This window comes from Rhagoletis pomonella, unplaced genomic scaffold, assembly GCF_013731165.1.
Source record: "Rhagoletis pomonella isolate Grant_MI unplaced genomic scaffold, Rhpom_1.0 Rhpom_scaffold_00005, whole genome shotgun sequence".
NCBI lineage: Eukaryota > Metazoa > Arthropoda > Insecta > Diptera > Tephritidae > Rhagoletis > Rhagoletis pomonella.
The window spans coordinates 55,000,802-55,017,483 of record NW_023458559.1 but is presented as its reverse complement, the minus strand read 5'-3'; the positions used below and the strand labels follow the sequence as shown (position 1 = coordinate 55,017,483).

The window sequence follows — 16,682 nt, the reverse complement described above, 5'->3', positions numbered from 1 at the left end:
GCAAATTCACTGACTACACTACTAATATATTCAGCAAAGAAGCGCCCCACGCAAATCGTAATTCCACACAAACAAAAGACTTAGAACACGAACTTGAGTAGAAAAAACTATGAAGAAATACATAAGCAAATGAAGAAATAATAAAACATGACTGACACGATGATTACACCCATTTCCTAGTTCTCATTCGCTACACGCCACTTGTAGTGTTCTACAAACATGACACCAAGAGGCGCACAAAGGCGAAAAAAATGATAATAATTTAAAAAATTGCAAATAGAAGAACAAAGAGTAAAGTAATGTCTGCTAGATATAATTTTTTTATTATATATTTTTTTCTTTTTTAGAATGCTGTCTGTCTACTTGCTGGCTTAACTTTCGCCCTGAAGCGCAAATTGAAGTCCAGCGGTTTTCAGATAAGCGTTGGAGTGCTTAAGAAAGCAATGTATTATTATAAGCTATTAGAGTTTCAATATTCCCTTGTTTCTGCGAGGATTATGCGTAAAAAACTCAAAATTTTGTCTTCATAAATTTTCACTTTTCTTATTTTTAGCTCGCTTTGCAAATTACAGTTGCTTGATATTTTTTTCTCAACTTTTTTCGTAATTTTTCTTGCCTTCACCTGCTTGTCCAGGCCAACTGAGTTCTGTGCTTGTTTCGTCTACGCCAACATGATTATAATTTTACGCTCAACGCCATGTCCAGCAGCCATGTAATTATGTCTTTAACCAAGTTTTAGCACCATAACCAAACAATGGGTAAATATGTATTAACGAAAATAGCAACAGCCTGTAAAATAGCTAAAGCTGTTGACTACTGGTTGGCAAATCTGATTTTGCTTAACGCTTTTGGTCGCTGTTATTTGCTTTTTGTTTTTCTATTTTCCTATTATTATTTCTTATTTTTGTCGTATTTATTTTAAGATTCGTCACTTTTTGCTCTTTGTTTTTGTTTTTTTTTCAACTGTCAGCTGTGGACCTTGCAAGCATTCGCAGGCAAGTCGCTTTAAGATAGCAGCCAGCGACATACAACGTCAACTAATTACCAACTGTTTACAAAGGTTGCTGTTGCTCAGCTCATTTGTCTATGTCTGCAAGCGCAGTGTTTTGATGTTTATAGCTGAGCCATGTGCTTGTTGCTGTCAGTACTCGTTTTTTTTTTTTCATTATAATAGTTTTTATTTTTATTTTTTGCTCACAAATTGTTTGCTTTATTTTAAAAAAGCATTCGTTCGAGTCATTCTTTATTGTTGTAGTAGGCGCACTACCACATTTGGTGGTACCTACTATTGCATTTAAGTCCACCTCTACTCGTTTGTTTATGGCGCGAATTCTTGAGACGGTCTTAAACCGCAGCCAGCACAATTCGTCACTTGTGGTTGAGATTTTAAGATTTTGCGACTTAACTAAGCAAGCAAGCGAGCAAGTAAGTAACTAAGTCAATGCGATCATGTGTGGATTACGAAACGCAGAGTGTTTACATGGGCATGCATTTAAACTATTGTAGCTTGGGTGTGCAATTTCTTACGTTAGAAAAAAGAACGAATAAAATATACATACATACTTCCCAGCAATTAAAGTTTTGGACATTTTGGAAATATTTTTAAAATGTTTCTCACTATCAGCGTTTAAAATCATTGCCACACTGGCGAAGAAGGTCGGTTGCTACAAAACTAATTGAAATATATGAGTTGGTGGCTCATAATTTTCTTTGATGTTAATAGTAGTAGAAGGTGCGGGAATCAAAAATTACTGTTTTTTTTTTATTATTTGAAGCAAAATACTCGACAACTTTTCATTATTTACATTCATACCAAAGTTCATAAAAATTTTTTAAGTTCTTGATGGTAGCTTTAGCCACTACACCTGCAGCTTCTTTTGATGCACTGCTGCAATCACCTTCACTTCGTGTCTATGTCCACGGGTAGACCCCCTTGTAGGCTTAAAAGAAGTAGATTCTGGTATTATACAGTGTGTAGTGAGGCAGAAATAGCTAAAAGCTGAGATATAGATGCTCAGTGCCGCATAATAGTTCTCCTTTGAAGGCTTGGAGGATTTTAAGTGCATCTTTTATTACCAAGGCGGTAAAAGATTTCATGTATTTCCGAATAATTTCAGACCACTAAAAATTTCCCCCTACCCATTAAAGACCCACGAGTTATATATTGACTTGCATATACGAATTGAGTCGTACTTCGACTCGGAGGCAGACTTGCCCACTGTGAATGCGCTCTGTGAGTGCCAGGAGCAGGCACATCCTTCTAGCCGGGGTTAATCCATAATGCCAGCATAAAATCTCTCAAACCATTTACTAGTCCGCATGAAGCCGTGGATGTTCGATATTTTCACCTCCGTCCATCGGCTTTCTCATTTCCTTCTACATTTCTATGTCCAGGAACCCAGCAGAGAGAGGTTTTCACGTGACTCAGTGAAGCCAGCGTTGTACGACATTTCCGAACTGCTTTGTAATTTACCACCCTGGAGTCTAATGTTTTCACTAACGTCTGGCTGCCAACGAATATAGTGGCTTCTTTTACCTTTTGACAGTTTTACGGGTTTTAACCCAGAAAAGTTGGGGAACGCAACTATTAATTACTTTCCTGACAAATGTCGGCAGTAGCATCGCGGGAAGACTACCGCTTCTGGTTCTGAGATTGCTGGTTCGAGCCCGATTGGAGGTGGTTAAAGTAAAGTAGTCAATTATTGAAATTCAAATATAAATTACGAATTTTAAAATTAAATACTAAAATACTAGCGTACCCGGCAAACTTCGTCTCGCCAAATTTTATTTTAAATAACCTAACCAAAGCGTTGAGTCCTTGACGAAGCTAATCACACAACACTGATTTATTTCGATATCAGAGTTGTCAACGAAATAAATTTGTTTCAGTTGTTAAGGTGCTTGTTCCTCCTGAGGTCGTCCTGCATTAACTTGGGTACGTTGCTCAGGTTTTTGATTTGCACTGTCATTGCAAATCTTTGTAAATTGCGATTGCGCGAGGCAATGTTTCATATTCTGATCGGCGAATGGTTTACGAAGACTGAAAGTACAATGTCGAATTAAACCAAATTATCTTCGAAGCAATCGAACCATATTCGCAAAAGAAATGTACGCGTAGGATTCGAACCGACGATCCAACAAAACCAACAACCACATGATCAAGTTTAAACAGCACTGGAACAGCTACGCTTGATTGTAGTTGTCTTAACAAATGAAATAGTGGAAAAAGGTAACAAGAATTCACAAGGCGAACTTAGCACAGTGCGTAGGCAACTGGCTGAGTCAGTGGGATCGTCGGTTCGAATCCTACTGAAAGAAGTCTGATGAGGAAATGTGGCGATTTCCGAAATAGCTATCAGTCCTACCATTTTTTCAAATTATTGTTGCTTTTCCATAATAAGTTTTTAATTAAAAACTGCCTCAAGGATCAATAAAAAAATTGTTGAACATTTTTTTTTATAAGCTAATGAAATTAGATGGGTGAAATTCGAGGATGCAGTGGTGTGAGTAATTGTCTTTATAATTTAATTTAGTTAAGGTTATTCGAGAATAAAATATTAGAACGACATTTTCAATATCTATTCGTCCTTATGCACAACAAAATTTAACCTTTTTTAAATCTACAGAATTTTCTCTTTTAGGAGATATGCGCTGTAGAAAACACATGGAAAATGAATTTCCAAAAACTGCTAAAAACTACAAAATTTCTTTAAAAAACATCCATTTTTATTCTTACAGCGAACTCACTAGAACTTAAGCGAATATAAGTGAATAAGAACGTGAGTGAAAAGGCTTTGTTTTTTTATTTTCACAGTGACTGAGCTGTATTTGGTATACATTTTATTATTCTACATTGTACTGAACATTTACAACCATTTTTTGATTAAATGATATTTTTAAAATTTCAAAGTCCTTCCAAAAAATATTTTGATTTCAGAGAGAAAAACTAAAAACGCAGTTTTACTATACTTGGTACTTAGCTTTTTTTGTGTAATAGTAGTAAAATGTTTGAGGGGAAAAAAACAAAGCAAAAGTATCATTTTCACTTTAAGCTAATTAACTTCAAAGAATATTAGTTAATAATTCGGTGCCACTTTACTTATTTATCAAATTCAAAGCTTCATAGCTAAATTACAGACTAACTAGTTAACAGTGGTGGCGGAAAGAAGAGTATTTAATTACGATTTAGTAGCAATTAAAAAGTGTTGACACAGCCCGGCTTGATGTGAATGCCAACCAAGGTTGACGTCACTAGAGCATTAAATTTCAATCTATGCTGTTTATTGTACTTAAGTATCATAACTAAGCAACAAAAATGCCGACAAAACAAAAAGCACTTAATTATGGCAGTAGATTACTGCCACATTGCCAGCATTTAATGAACTCACAAATTCAAAATAAAAAAGTGGCGTTGATAAAAATTCTTCGGGGAAAAAAAATTAATTTGATTTGGATTTTTATCTGCACTTTAATACTTTCAACCAGATTATTAATTAAAAAAATCAAAAAAATTAAAATTTGTTTTCTTTGTTCTTCAGTTTACTATTTACTACCTTTGAGAGCATGTGAGGCCACAATAAGAATCGGTTATATGAACAAATAATAAAACCTAGTACCGAAATTGTACTTTGTAAACATTTAAAAGCTTAGTGAAGTTGTTTTGCGAATGAAAACCGAAAAACAGACAAAATAGTACAATCAAAAAGTAAAAATAAACAATATAGAGAAACAAATGAAGTGAATGGAATAAACAAATTTTTAATAAAAGCGCAGGCGCACACATTACATCAAATTCATACCAACATTCGTATGTATGAAGTTACAGAGACAAACAGCAAAATTGTTAAGTTTTAGCAACTCATCATCTGCTAAGCGTTTGCTACTACTACGTAAATAAAACTCATTTGAAAAATAATAACGCGCACGCGAATTCACACGTAAAAACTTCAAATGTAGAGAAGTGTTGAAGCGATAGTCACACCGCCAAATCAAACAACACCACGGCAAACCACTGCAGCTGCGACGGCGAGGGCTGCGCGGCTATAGCAGCACACGAGAAGGGCAGAATTGTGGTCAAGGTTAATGGTGAAAACTAATATCCGACAAGTAGTTGCCTTCTTTCCAGCGTTAAAACGTTAGTTGAAAGCGTTTGTGTTTGCTGTGCTACTAGCTATTATTGTGTTGTTTTGGCTGTTTTGGTTGTTGTTGCATCGTTTTGTTAGCATTGCAAATGCTGCTGTTTTTTTCAATTACCAGTTGCAAAAATATAAGTTTATGAGTAACAAATGGCAACACTGTAGAATTTTTAATTTTTAGTTTTTTTTTTTTTTAATATTCTTACCGTGGCAGGTTTAGTTGCAAATCTCTACAACGTGGCGTGCAATTTGCCAAGCGGTGTAAAAAAAATGTCTACAAATTGTTAATTTGTTTTATAATACTCGTGTATAAACACTAGGTATTTTTATTGCTCCTTTAAATATGTCGAACAAAATAAGCAATAAAGATGGCAACTCTACAAACAAAGATTTTACGACAAGAGTTATTTTAACCCGTAACTAGCTGCACGTATAGAGTCTGCAGTGACTCCAATTTGTTAGTGCAAATAAAGAATTCGACATTTAGAAGTTACCATTTTAATATGGTTATGCTAAAAGTACATTCGTTATTTGAACTATAACACATGAAAAATATATATATATAAATCGACAAATATCGATAACAAAATCGATAAATATCGATAACAAAATCGATAAAAATATCGATAACAAAATTGATAAATATGAAAAACAAAATTGATAAATATGAAAAACAAAATTGTTAAAAGTATCGATAACAAAATCGATAGAAATATCGATAAAAATAACCATAACTAAATCGATAAGAAAATCGACAAAAATTATCTATGACAAAATCGATAAATATCAATAACAAAATCGATAAATATTGATAACGAAATAGATAAATATCGACCACAAAATCGATAAATATCGATAACAAAATCGATAGCAAAGTCGACAAATATCGATAACAAAATCGGTAAATGTCGATAAAAAAATCAATAAAAATATCGATTACTATATCGATAAGTCCCGAAAATATCGATAGCAAAGTTGATAACAATATCGATACAAATTTCGATAAAAAAGTCTATGAAAACATCGATAACAAAACCGATAAAAATATCGATTATTTTATCGATAAGTTCCGAGAATCCCGAAAATCTCTAAAATCCCATAATAGTTCCCAGGTTGAGTCTCTGTGTCTCTCTCTATATCCTTTCCTCTTTAATTACCTTTATTTTAATCTTTCTTCCCCTATCTTTATCTTTACTTTTATCGGTATCCTCATCCTCCTCTTTGTCTTTACTTTTATGTTTGTCATTTTCTTCATCTACATATTCCCCTTCACCTTTGCCCGTATATACATATATAAGTAGTGTTTAAATTTACTTTGGTCTTCATTTTTGCCTTTATCTTTACGCATCTTTGTTTTTGTTTTTATTTTTATTGTTACTTTTGCCTTTATCTTTTTCTTTATCTATGTACGTAGTCACCTTTACTTTCATTCTTGTATCTTTCTATTCTTTAACCTTTTATTAGCAAATTTTTGTTAAATTAATACCATGTGCATACACACAATAAGCACTTGTTTCAGCCCCAACCATTTCCGTTGCACCATTTCGGTTGCACCATTTCCGTGTGCAATTTCCGTTGAATTTGCCAATTTACTCCCAACCAACCAACCGCCGCTAAAGAAGTTTCACTTCAAAAATTTTAAAATTTACCGCCCCCAAAAAATGATACGTTAGTGGTCGCATGGGGTCAGCACTCAAGCGAGTAGCGACACATATATACGTGACTAAATAAATAAAACGAAATGTGTATTATCATAAATATTAAAGCTCTTTATTATAGTTAACTTTAAGAAAGAAAAGCATACCGTTGACTTCAAAGTTAGATACAAAAATAAAAACTTATCTCGTGGTCGCATAGGGTCAGAACTTAAAAGAGTAGCGACACATGCGGACACGCCGATGTTCTGGCAGTGAATTATTTACGTACCCCGCGTGGAGGTGGAAGCTTGAAAGAGCGCGAGCACGCTCCAATCACTCCAAGACATTTTTTTTTCAACTTGAAATGGCCTTGACCCCATGCGCCTAATTAAGGGTTAAGGGTTAAGGATCCCGGGATCCCGGTCTTTTAATTCTTGGGATGGCTCCAGCAAATAAAGTGAGTAAAACTAATTAATGGAGAGGAACAGTGGAATCAGGTATTTATAAAGCGGCTCCTTATGGGGTGGACAATACAGACCTCACTGGAACAGAGCATGCCCATGGTTTATCTTCTGGATAGAGACTAGTGTTGAGCTTGCAGGAAATTCAACATTTCATAATTTAAATACCATAAATTAAATACGCTGCTCTAAATTGATCATCGAGAAACTCGCGAGTATAACGAGGTTTTCGATATACGGGGAATCTCACGAGAGGGCGATCCTGCCGAGAAATTGTTTCTCGAACGATCTCGGGAAATCGAAGGTTCTAAATTAATGTAAATGGAACTACTTATCAGAAGAGTGGAAACTCTGGAAAAAAAGTTTCTGCGGCTCTTAAACGTCTTTCTTCCCTTTCTCAAAAAACAAAACTGAAAATGGCGAAATATGAATCAAGCAAGTAATTAAACCTTGTAAAATCCGTCAATAAATTAAGCAGACATTAGATAATTTCCACGATAATGTACATATATGTACGTATAACAGACATAAAGAGAAACCAATCCACTAAAAATGGAAACTGCTCACTCAAAAAAATTTCAATTAATTTGAAATATTAAAAATTTTAAAATCTAATTAAAAGCTAACTGAAATAAAACGTTCGGAAATGCAGCATTAAAAAATAAACAGAATAGAAAAAAATATATTAATCATCGCGTGCAGCTTGCAAATTTTCAGTTTGTACATGCAGTTGTATGCGTGCTCATCGCATCGCTATTTTGAAGCCGAAATTCATGCTTTAAATTTGCTGGCGTACATAAAAGAAACGCACAACGAAGCTATTTGTACTGTTGCATACATTTAGGCAGCATATGCAGTTACAATCCACAACGATATCTTCCACACGGATTGCAATAAACAAAGTCATATAAATAACCACACATACATATCCAAATAAAAAAGAAAGGAATACATAGAAATTGATTGTGAACGGCATATGCATAAATATATACATACATATCGTCACTACGTCGTAGTTTTAATTAAAGCATGAACCACATTTTTATAAAAAGATAATAAAAAAAAATTTAATTGAAAATCATTGCAAATATTAAGCAAAAAACACCATGCACTCACTTTTGATTGCCAGTCTATGTATGCATGTACATATGTGTGTAAACTTTATGCCAAACTATCATTATTTTAAATTGTATTTGCATCTTCATAAAAGGGGAACAAGATAAAAAATTAAAAAAAAATTACAAATTAATGAAAATTATGTGAAGATTTACCATATTTTCGTTTATTTGCTCGCAAAGAACATCACATTTCATGTTGCTCAACATTGTATTATGTTATCAACATTAAATTCAACAGAATTTTTACATTCCGACTTGAACTTTTCTAACGCTGTTAATTTTTCGTCCGCGAATAGTTTCCACTTTCAGTTTGCACCTTCTCTATCTATCTAAGTTCTCTGGGAATACATAGAAATTGATTGTGAACGGCATATGCATAAATATATACATACATATCGTCACTACACACGAATAAAGGCGCGAGCACAAAAGTTGACGGCGAAAAAAGGCGCGTAAAAAAATTTTGCGAAAAAAGATGCTTATGAAAAACTTCGGCGAAGTATGTTAAGAGTTTTTGACGCTAAAGTTTTTTATGCGTCTTTTTTCGCCGTCAACTTTTGAGGTCGCGCCTTTATTCGTGTCTAGTGACGTATGTTCATTAAAGTAGTTCCAGAAAGCAATTGTTTGGGAATTCATAAAAGCTACAACAAAATATTGTTGTTTGTGATAAAAAATGAGACAAGTATTTTTTTATTTTGAAAAAAAAAGTAATTTTGGAGGTCGCGCTAGTCGGTTTTTCATAAAAACGCTGATGTTCTGAATTTTTTTATTTTCCTGACATTTTAAAGTAAAGCTAAAAATGTTCTTTTTACATGTAATTACTGGAACATTTCCTTATTTACATACCTATCTTGGACTGACAGAATAGGCCTAGTGCCCGAAAATATGCTTTCGGAGATAGCACATATATACATTTAGCGGTGTTCACGAAAATAGCAGCGCAACGTCTTGTAATTGTGATAATTAAAAAAAAAGTTCCACAACAAATACGGTATAAATCAGAGTTTCGAACTTTTAACATCTTTATAAAAATTCAAGGAATTACAATAAATTTAAATCCGAATTTTTAGAAAACTTTCGGGTATACTCTAATACTGTTAGTGACAGTTACAAGGGAGGAGCATGGGGGCGGTCGCTTTCCCCCCAGAGTTCGAAAAAGTAAAATTTAGGTTAAAATATATTACCTCAAACGACGAATTTTATAAAGTTTTTTTTTTTTAAATCTTCAATCATAATCTCTTTTTTGGCTTGCACAAGATTATTTATACATGGGAAAAATGACCGAACACCGAGTTACCGAGTACCAAGCTTCGGTGTGAAGACCTATGTAACCTGCCTATGTATCTGTGTGCAGCAGGACAACGTCTGCCCGGGCTTACTAGTTTGTTTCTAAAAACATAGCATAATCTTAAACAAAAACCATATAAATCCACGCTTGAATCTTTGTGCAACATTTGAAAAAAAAATCAACAAACTTTCGTAAAGTCTCGAACTTTTCAATTCGATTTTTAAGTAATATTTTGAGTATGCAGTTTTTTAGCCCATCAAATTTTACTGCAAGTTTAAAGTAACTGGGACGTTCCGTCGATTTTTGGCAATTCGTTTTTTGTTCACGATGTTAGCCATACGAAGCATTTTCGACGATTTTTTTTATGTGGAGAAAATGAGCAACACCTTCAATGAAAAAAATTCCCAAAAATTAATGGTAATTGAAATTGGGCTGCATACCCAAAATATTTCTAAAAGATCGAATTAAAAAGCTCGATATTTTTACAAATTTTGTTGACTTCTCTGTAAATGTACAAAGATTGAAAGTTGGATGTATGTGATTTTTGTTAAAAGATATACCATAATTCTAAAAACAAATAATTAAAATTAAAAAGTACTAAGATAAATGGTGAAATCTTGTCAATATGTGAGTGTCGTAAAGTTGTGATAAGCACTATATGTATGTATGTCGAATCGAACTTTCTGTTACTATTTTTTGTCTATTTCCGCGGTGAACGTAGAAACTTTCACATTCAAATGTGTAACCAGACATTTGTATGCGCATAAAAATATTGATGACTTGAAAAATATACTAAAAATTAAAAGGATTTCCATGACCGTTCATTATTGTTCTTATTCATTTTTATTATAAGAGCGTATTTTACGAAAGTATTTGTATTCAATGGTTAAAATAATTTAATAGTCCCAGCTTAATCAGTATTACTCCGATATAGTACATGATTAAAGAGATGAAATATAGCAGAATGCCCACTTCTGCTAAGATTCGCACAAATTAGCCATAAATTGTTTAATGCATAAATATCAACGCAATATATTAATTTCGCATCAGGGGGATAACAGCAAAAAAGCACTTGCCACGTTAGTTACTGACATCTCCTTCCTTCCACGGAGAGCGAATAGACACAATTTTCGGGCTAATTATCGTGCACGTAACGCCGAAGAGTATTATCGAAAGGCAGTATTTATACCGTTATTGGATAATATTTTGCTCGATTTCCGATGATTTGACAAAAATTTTAAGTAAAAAATAAGTATTTATAAATAACTACATATAAATCGCTTTAATAAACCCAACGCATAACTTTTTATCTTGGGTTTTTTTTAGAAAATAGTATAATTGTTTTATTACAGGGGACCCTGTAAAAGGACCTTGCAACAAATTCACAAAATGAGTCTTACTAAAAGTAAAATTATATCACAAAACACCTTACTTTGCACTTCATAAAAATTACTCGAAGGCCTATTTGCATGAAGAATAAATGAGGGTTCAAGCAGGTTGGATGCTTTTGGTCATACTATAGCTTCGATTAATCACTCCGTGGTGAATCAAGTCAGATGCCTGTAATTTAACGTTATTTGACAAGTTGATCCCAATCGCCCCTCCCCAAATAAAATCTTGTACCCGCAACTAAATACTGCATGCTTGTTTCTTTTAATTCATAATGAAAGATTTGAAATTTTGGTAAAGGTTTGTTGAATTTTTTTTATAATTTTTGTAGAAAATTTAAAACTTTGATATGTAAGCTTTTTGAAGATTTTCCATAATAACTCAAAAGCTCATTATACAGCCACTGCAATTAAAAGCAAGCCGGAAAATGACAAAAAATTCCAATTTTTAAATTTTATGGACTTTTTTCGAACTTCTGTAAAAAATGGAACATGCGTATACAAAATCATGACCACATTAATTTTGAGCAAAACCCTTCAAAAAAATAATTCTCATAAGTCCAACTCCAGCTACGCTGACCCAGTATTTTTGGACAGAACGCGTTAACAGTTTTTTTCAACTATCTATTCTACAATGACCTCTACTTAGGATTTCGAGTTATTCGAAAAATTGCTATTTGAAAAAACCAGATTTTGAAATTAAAAAAAAAAAACGGATAAACCGTTTTTTTTTACATAGTTTTCATACAGTGAAAATGCTCATGTTGATATGAAGTCATGGCCAAAAATTACAATAAAACTACATATTAACAATTAAAATTAAATTAAATTCACAAATTTACACCAAATTATACACCAGTGTGCCGCTTGAGTAGCTTTTATTTAGATAAGAGCAAAACAAAATAACTTCAATTTCGTTTTTTTTTTTAGGTCAAAACTAATACAAGTAAGTCAGTGTTTTCACTTCACGTTTAGTCTTATTTTAACTTTTTTAAATACCTTATGGGGTTTTTTCTGACTTTTTTCGGATTGAGTAGTAGGGCTCAGCAATAGCGAATAGCGGTCGCCCCTCGGCAGACAGTGGCAAACCTACGAGTGTACATACTTCTGCCATAAAAGAATTTCTTTGGAGGTGGAGTAAAAGTGAAGATCTCTCCATTTGTGTCACAACATCAAGAAGCAGAGCGTGAATTGAAGGAGAAGCTCGGCCAAATACTTAGAAAACGTTTAAGCGGTAAACATTCATTTATTGGAATACAAATTTCATATATTGTTCATCTCCAAATAACCTAAGATATAATTTTAAAACTATTTAGGGGTTTCTCTTAAACTGGAAAGAGACTTGAAAACTTCGAAAAAGTCAAAACTTTAATTGAGAGGTCAAGATTTGTATGAAATGAAAACAACCGGTTTATTCGATAAAGAAATCCGGTTTATTCGATATTCGAAAAATCATGATTTCAAAAAAAAACGGCCTATAATAATAATAATAATAATAATAATAATAATAATAATAATAATAATAATAATAATAATCATAATAGATTGGTGCTTACACATATGTTAGTGTTCGGCCGAGCTTCTCCTCCGATTTGTGGCGTGCACAAAACCTACAGTTTTACGCCGACACCGAACGGCTTATATATGTCAGAAAAAAAAACTGGTGGAAACCGGTTTAGAAAAACCGAGTCAATCACCCTACTTCTACTAAGTTTGGGATATTTATTATGAAATTCCTAATCAATTTTGAACACCGGTTTTTGTTATAGCACTAACTATATTTTTATAAAAAACAATAAAATTTAATAAGAGGAAATTAAAAGGTCAAAACTTGTGAATACGTTGCGCTGCTATTTTTGTGAACACTGCTGTATGTTCGTATGTTTGTTAACAAAAAAAAAAAAAAAATCAATCACCCATTGAGACACTCACCTACGCGGCTTTGGTCGCACGATTTCATGACTCGAATCGGTTATGCAGAGGGGACTCAATGCGCCGGCCAAATGCTCGACACCAATGCGACCCGGGTCCCAGCTGTGACGGCCGGGCATATCGTTGTTGTTGCTGCTGCTGCCCCCGATGCTGCTGCAGCCACCAATGCCACTGCTGGCGCTATTGCTGTTGCCGTGGTTGTTACTATTGTTGTTATTATATGCACCACAGTTTTTGTTGCTCTTGCTATGATTGCTGTTGTCGGCGTTGTTGCTGTTTTGTGTTTTCAAATGTGAAGCAGCACAGATGTTGTAGTTATTGCTATTGTTGGTGGCTTTTGGTTTCACAGCAATCGTTGGACGTAAATTGTAATTATTGCTGCTACTGCTACTACTGCTGCTGTTGTTTTTGTTGTTGTTGTTGTTGTGCTCGTTGTAACCACTTCCACTGCGTTGCTTGTTGTTGATTGTCGTTCTCGCTGCTGGCAATGGCACTTGCTGATTGCTGGCAATAATCGAGTTGGCGGTGTTGGCGGTTGTTGCTGACATTCGTGCGCTTTTTGCTGCATTGGTTGCAAGTGTATTGGTATTTGTGTGTACATATGTATTTATATATGTATGTAAGCACGTGCGTGTGCTTGTATCGGTAAATGCACGCGGCAGTGTGAATCTTCCTGTTCCCAGTCGTGGTTTTGCCAATTGCTACTGTTTATTTCACTTTGTCGATTTCCTTTAGTCGAACGTTGCTACTGCGGTTACGATTTTTTTTATCGCTCGCCTTAAGCTACACGGTAATTTGTGAGTGAGTGTTTCTTTTTTTGGCAGTTGTTTACCACAACTACTATTAATGTCATTTGCAAGTGGCAGTCACTGGAAATATAAGAGTAAAAACTTTAAAGCTATAGTTAAATAAATATATTTCTACAATATAAATAAAATTTTATAAATTACTGCGCCTAGAGGTATGCAGCATAAGATGCCTCCACAACCTGAGCTTCTGTGGTTTATTAATGCGCCTACCTAATATTTGTACAAATATTTTCGTACATGAACTTCTCAAATGGCCTGTGAAATAATTTGTAATAGCTGCACTTCGCAAGTCGAAGAGAGCCAGATATAAGAGGGGAGTGATAAAGGGGCAAGATGAGTTAAAATTGCTCAATCTTTTTTTAAATATAATTTATTTATAAAGAGTCGAGAAAATCAAGCCAATGCAAAATTAATAGCTTCCAAGTATCGTAGAACAGTTTCGAGTGTGTGCATATTTATTAACTAGTTCATGTTTTCCCAGGTCCGATTTAAAAGATTTTGAGCGATGTCTATAAAAGTTATAGTTGATATTTACATTTCGATTTATATTAATCGCTCATACATACATATATCGAGTTATATTTTTTTGATAAAAAATAAAACTAAGTTTTCGAGTTCTTTCGCTGTCCGAAACGATGATTTTGTGAATTGTTATTTTTTTGACCAAAAATAGTCAATATTTTTGGTTTAATTTTTTTCATAAAAATTTATTACTATTTAAATTTTATTTTATTTTTGATCGAAAATAAAACTAGTTTTGAAATACTTTGTATGGAAAAGTATTCTGTTTGCAGCTCTCACGAAAAATCACAAGAATTAGTTTTCGTTATTTCTGTTGGTTGGAAAAGTACTTTGCTTTTGCTGTAAATTTTCTTGAAATAAATATTCTAGCTTTTTTTCTTGAAAGCTGCAACCGTACTGTATAGAAGAAAAGTTCGTTTCCATTTTATTCATATGAATTTTTCGTTTTTCTTGAGAGCTGCAAACAGCTCTTTAACCAAAAAAAAATCTCAAAAATCAGCACGCTTTTTTAGAATTTTCAAACTTGAATTTTTATACTAAAATTTAATGGGCTACAAAAATGCATACTCAAAAAGATTCTAAAAAATCTGACTAAAAAGTTCTTTAATTTTGCACAAGGTTCAAGAAAGATTAAAACAAAAATTGATTCATTTGTTGTGAAAAATTCTGTGGGCACATACTTCTGGCCGAGAGTGTGTGTACGTATGTATGTTTTAAGAAAATATTGCGGTTGATAAATCTGTTGTAAGTTTTGAGTGCATATGTTGACGCGCGCATAGCAAAAAATATTCACCAGTAAACATTTATTAGAAAAGCGGGGGTGCGTTTGAAGTTTTTCGATCTGCTCAAAAACAAATTTTTATTTCTGACGTAAAAAACTACATACCCGAAAAAAAGATTTTTAATTTCCATATAAGAAAAATAAAACTTAAAAAATAATCATTATATTTGATGAAATGATGACTGTCGTGGGAACGATAGAACTCATAATGATTACTGTCGCCGAGGTAAACGAGTATGAACAATATTATTTTTTTAATTCTTCCATGAAACTACTAACATGATAACTAAAACAATTAAATCAACGTTAAACATAAAAAGGAAAAACAGTTTTCTATCGACAGATCCCCTTAAACAGCGAGCGCTACAGTTAAGTAAATTGATTTTTGATACAAATTTTCCAAATTGTCTCACGTGCTATTCATTAATTAACCAGCTTGCGATGAAATATGATCAGCGTAAATTTAATAAGAATAATCAACAAGAGATTTGTAACTTTTCGCGCAAACATACCAAAATAATTACAAAACAAACAACGGCACATGGCAGCATTTATTAAAAAAAAAATAGCTTAACCCGGTTCGAAGCACAATAACAACTACCAATAGATACCAGTATTCTGCGACGTCTACGTGCCATACATATTTATTCAATAAAGCAGCGAGGCGGCGTGTGAGACTAAGGCAATAATGCAACATTACAAGGAACGTGCAACTACAACTGCAACATGTGTGCATGCGTACGGAAACAAACAACAAACAACGACGACAACAACTTGGCTGCTGCTGGTGGCGGCTACTTCGGCTCACTGCAATGCCGCACAGAAAATAAGTAGTAGAGAACCGGCTACACAACCGGTTGTTGGTCAAATGCAGAGCGGCTGTGGGCTCGTGTGTTTATATTGGTGCATACATCCTAGGCCTGGTGACGTCTATGCCTAATGCTGTCGCTGTGACTGTGACTGCGACTGCGGCTGTGCCTGCGATTACGGCGCAACGTTCAAATGTAACCGAACTACAACTTTAATTGCATACCAATGTGGCTCCTAAGTTCTTATGCCGTTGGCCGTTACCCCCACCTCCACCGCTGCTACCTCAAAGTGTGGCAGGCGAGCCGGTGTGAATGCCGCGGGACACCATAGCCCTGTTGGAATGCCTGGCAACTGCTTGTGCCCATGCTTTTGCCGTCAAAGATGTGAACTCATTGGCTTTGGGCTATCGCAGATAATCGTCAGCGTTGTCAATAGCAGTCAACTAATTTCATGTATTTCATATTTTATAAGAAATTTATGAGTTAGTAAGTATTTACTGCTAAGCGCGCGCACTTCCCTCTTTCACGGGCCTTACTTACATACATCCTCCACTCGTCTATTCAACGGCGTTTGAGCTGAACTCAGCTGACACTTACGATGCGGCCACTAAGAAAGGAGAAACCGCCACCGGACAACCGACAACCGACAGCCGCAACATAAATGCGGCAACAACAGTCAAGAGTCAACCATTGAGTGCGTCATTGATGCTCCATCCGCCGTGGCTGTGTGGTTGAAAAAACAGCAAATAATGATGTGGCAGCTTGGAATTTTGCAAATGACGAAGATGCTGCTGCTGCCGTT

At 34.4% G+C, this 16,682-nt stretch overlaps 1 protein-coding gene across 2 annotated transcripts in view; it reads right to left on the bottom strand.

Moving 5' to 3' along the window:
* The window catches only part of LOC118739254 (ankyrin repeat and BTB/POZ domain-containing protein 2-like), a 167,787-nt gene that overhangs the window by 64,265 nt on the left and 86,840 nt on the right, over positions 1–16,682 (bottom strand). For both annotated transcript variants that reach the window (XM_036470473.1, XM_036470472.1), the window contains exon 3: positions 12,960–13,828. In XM_036470473.1, coding sequence (XP_036326366.1) covers positions 12,960–13,507 — 548 coding nt within the window. In that variant the 5' untranslated portion in view covers positions 13,508–13,828. The remainder of the gene's footprint in view (positions 1–12,959; positions 13,829–16,682) is intronic.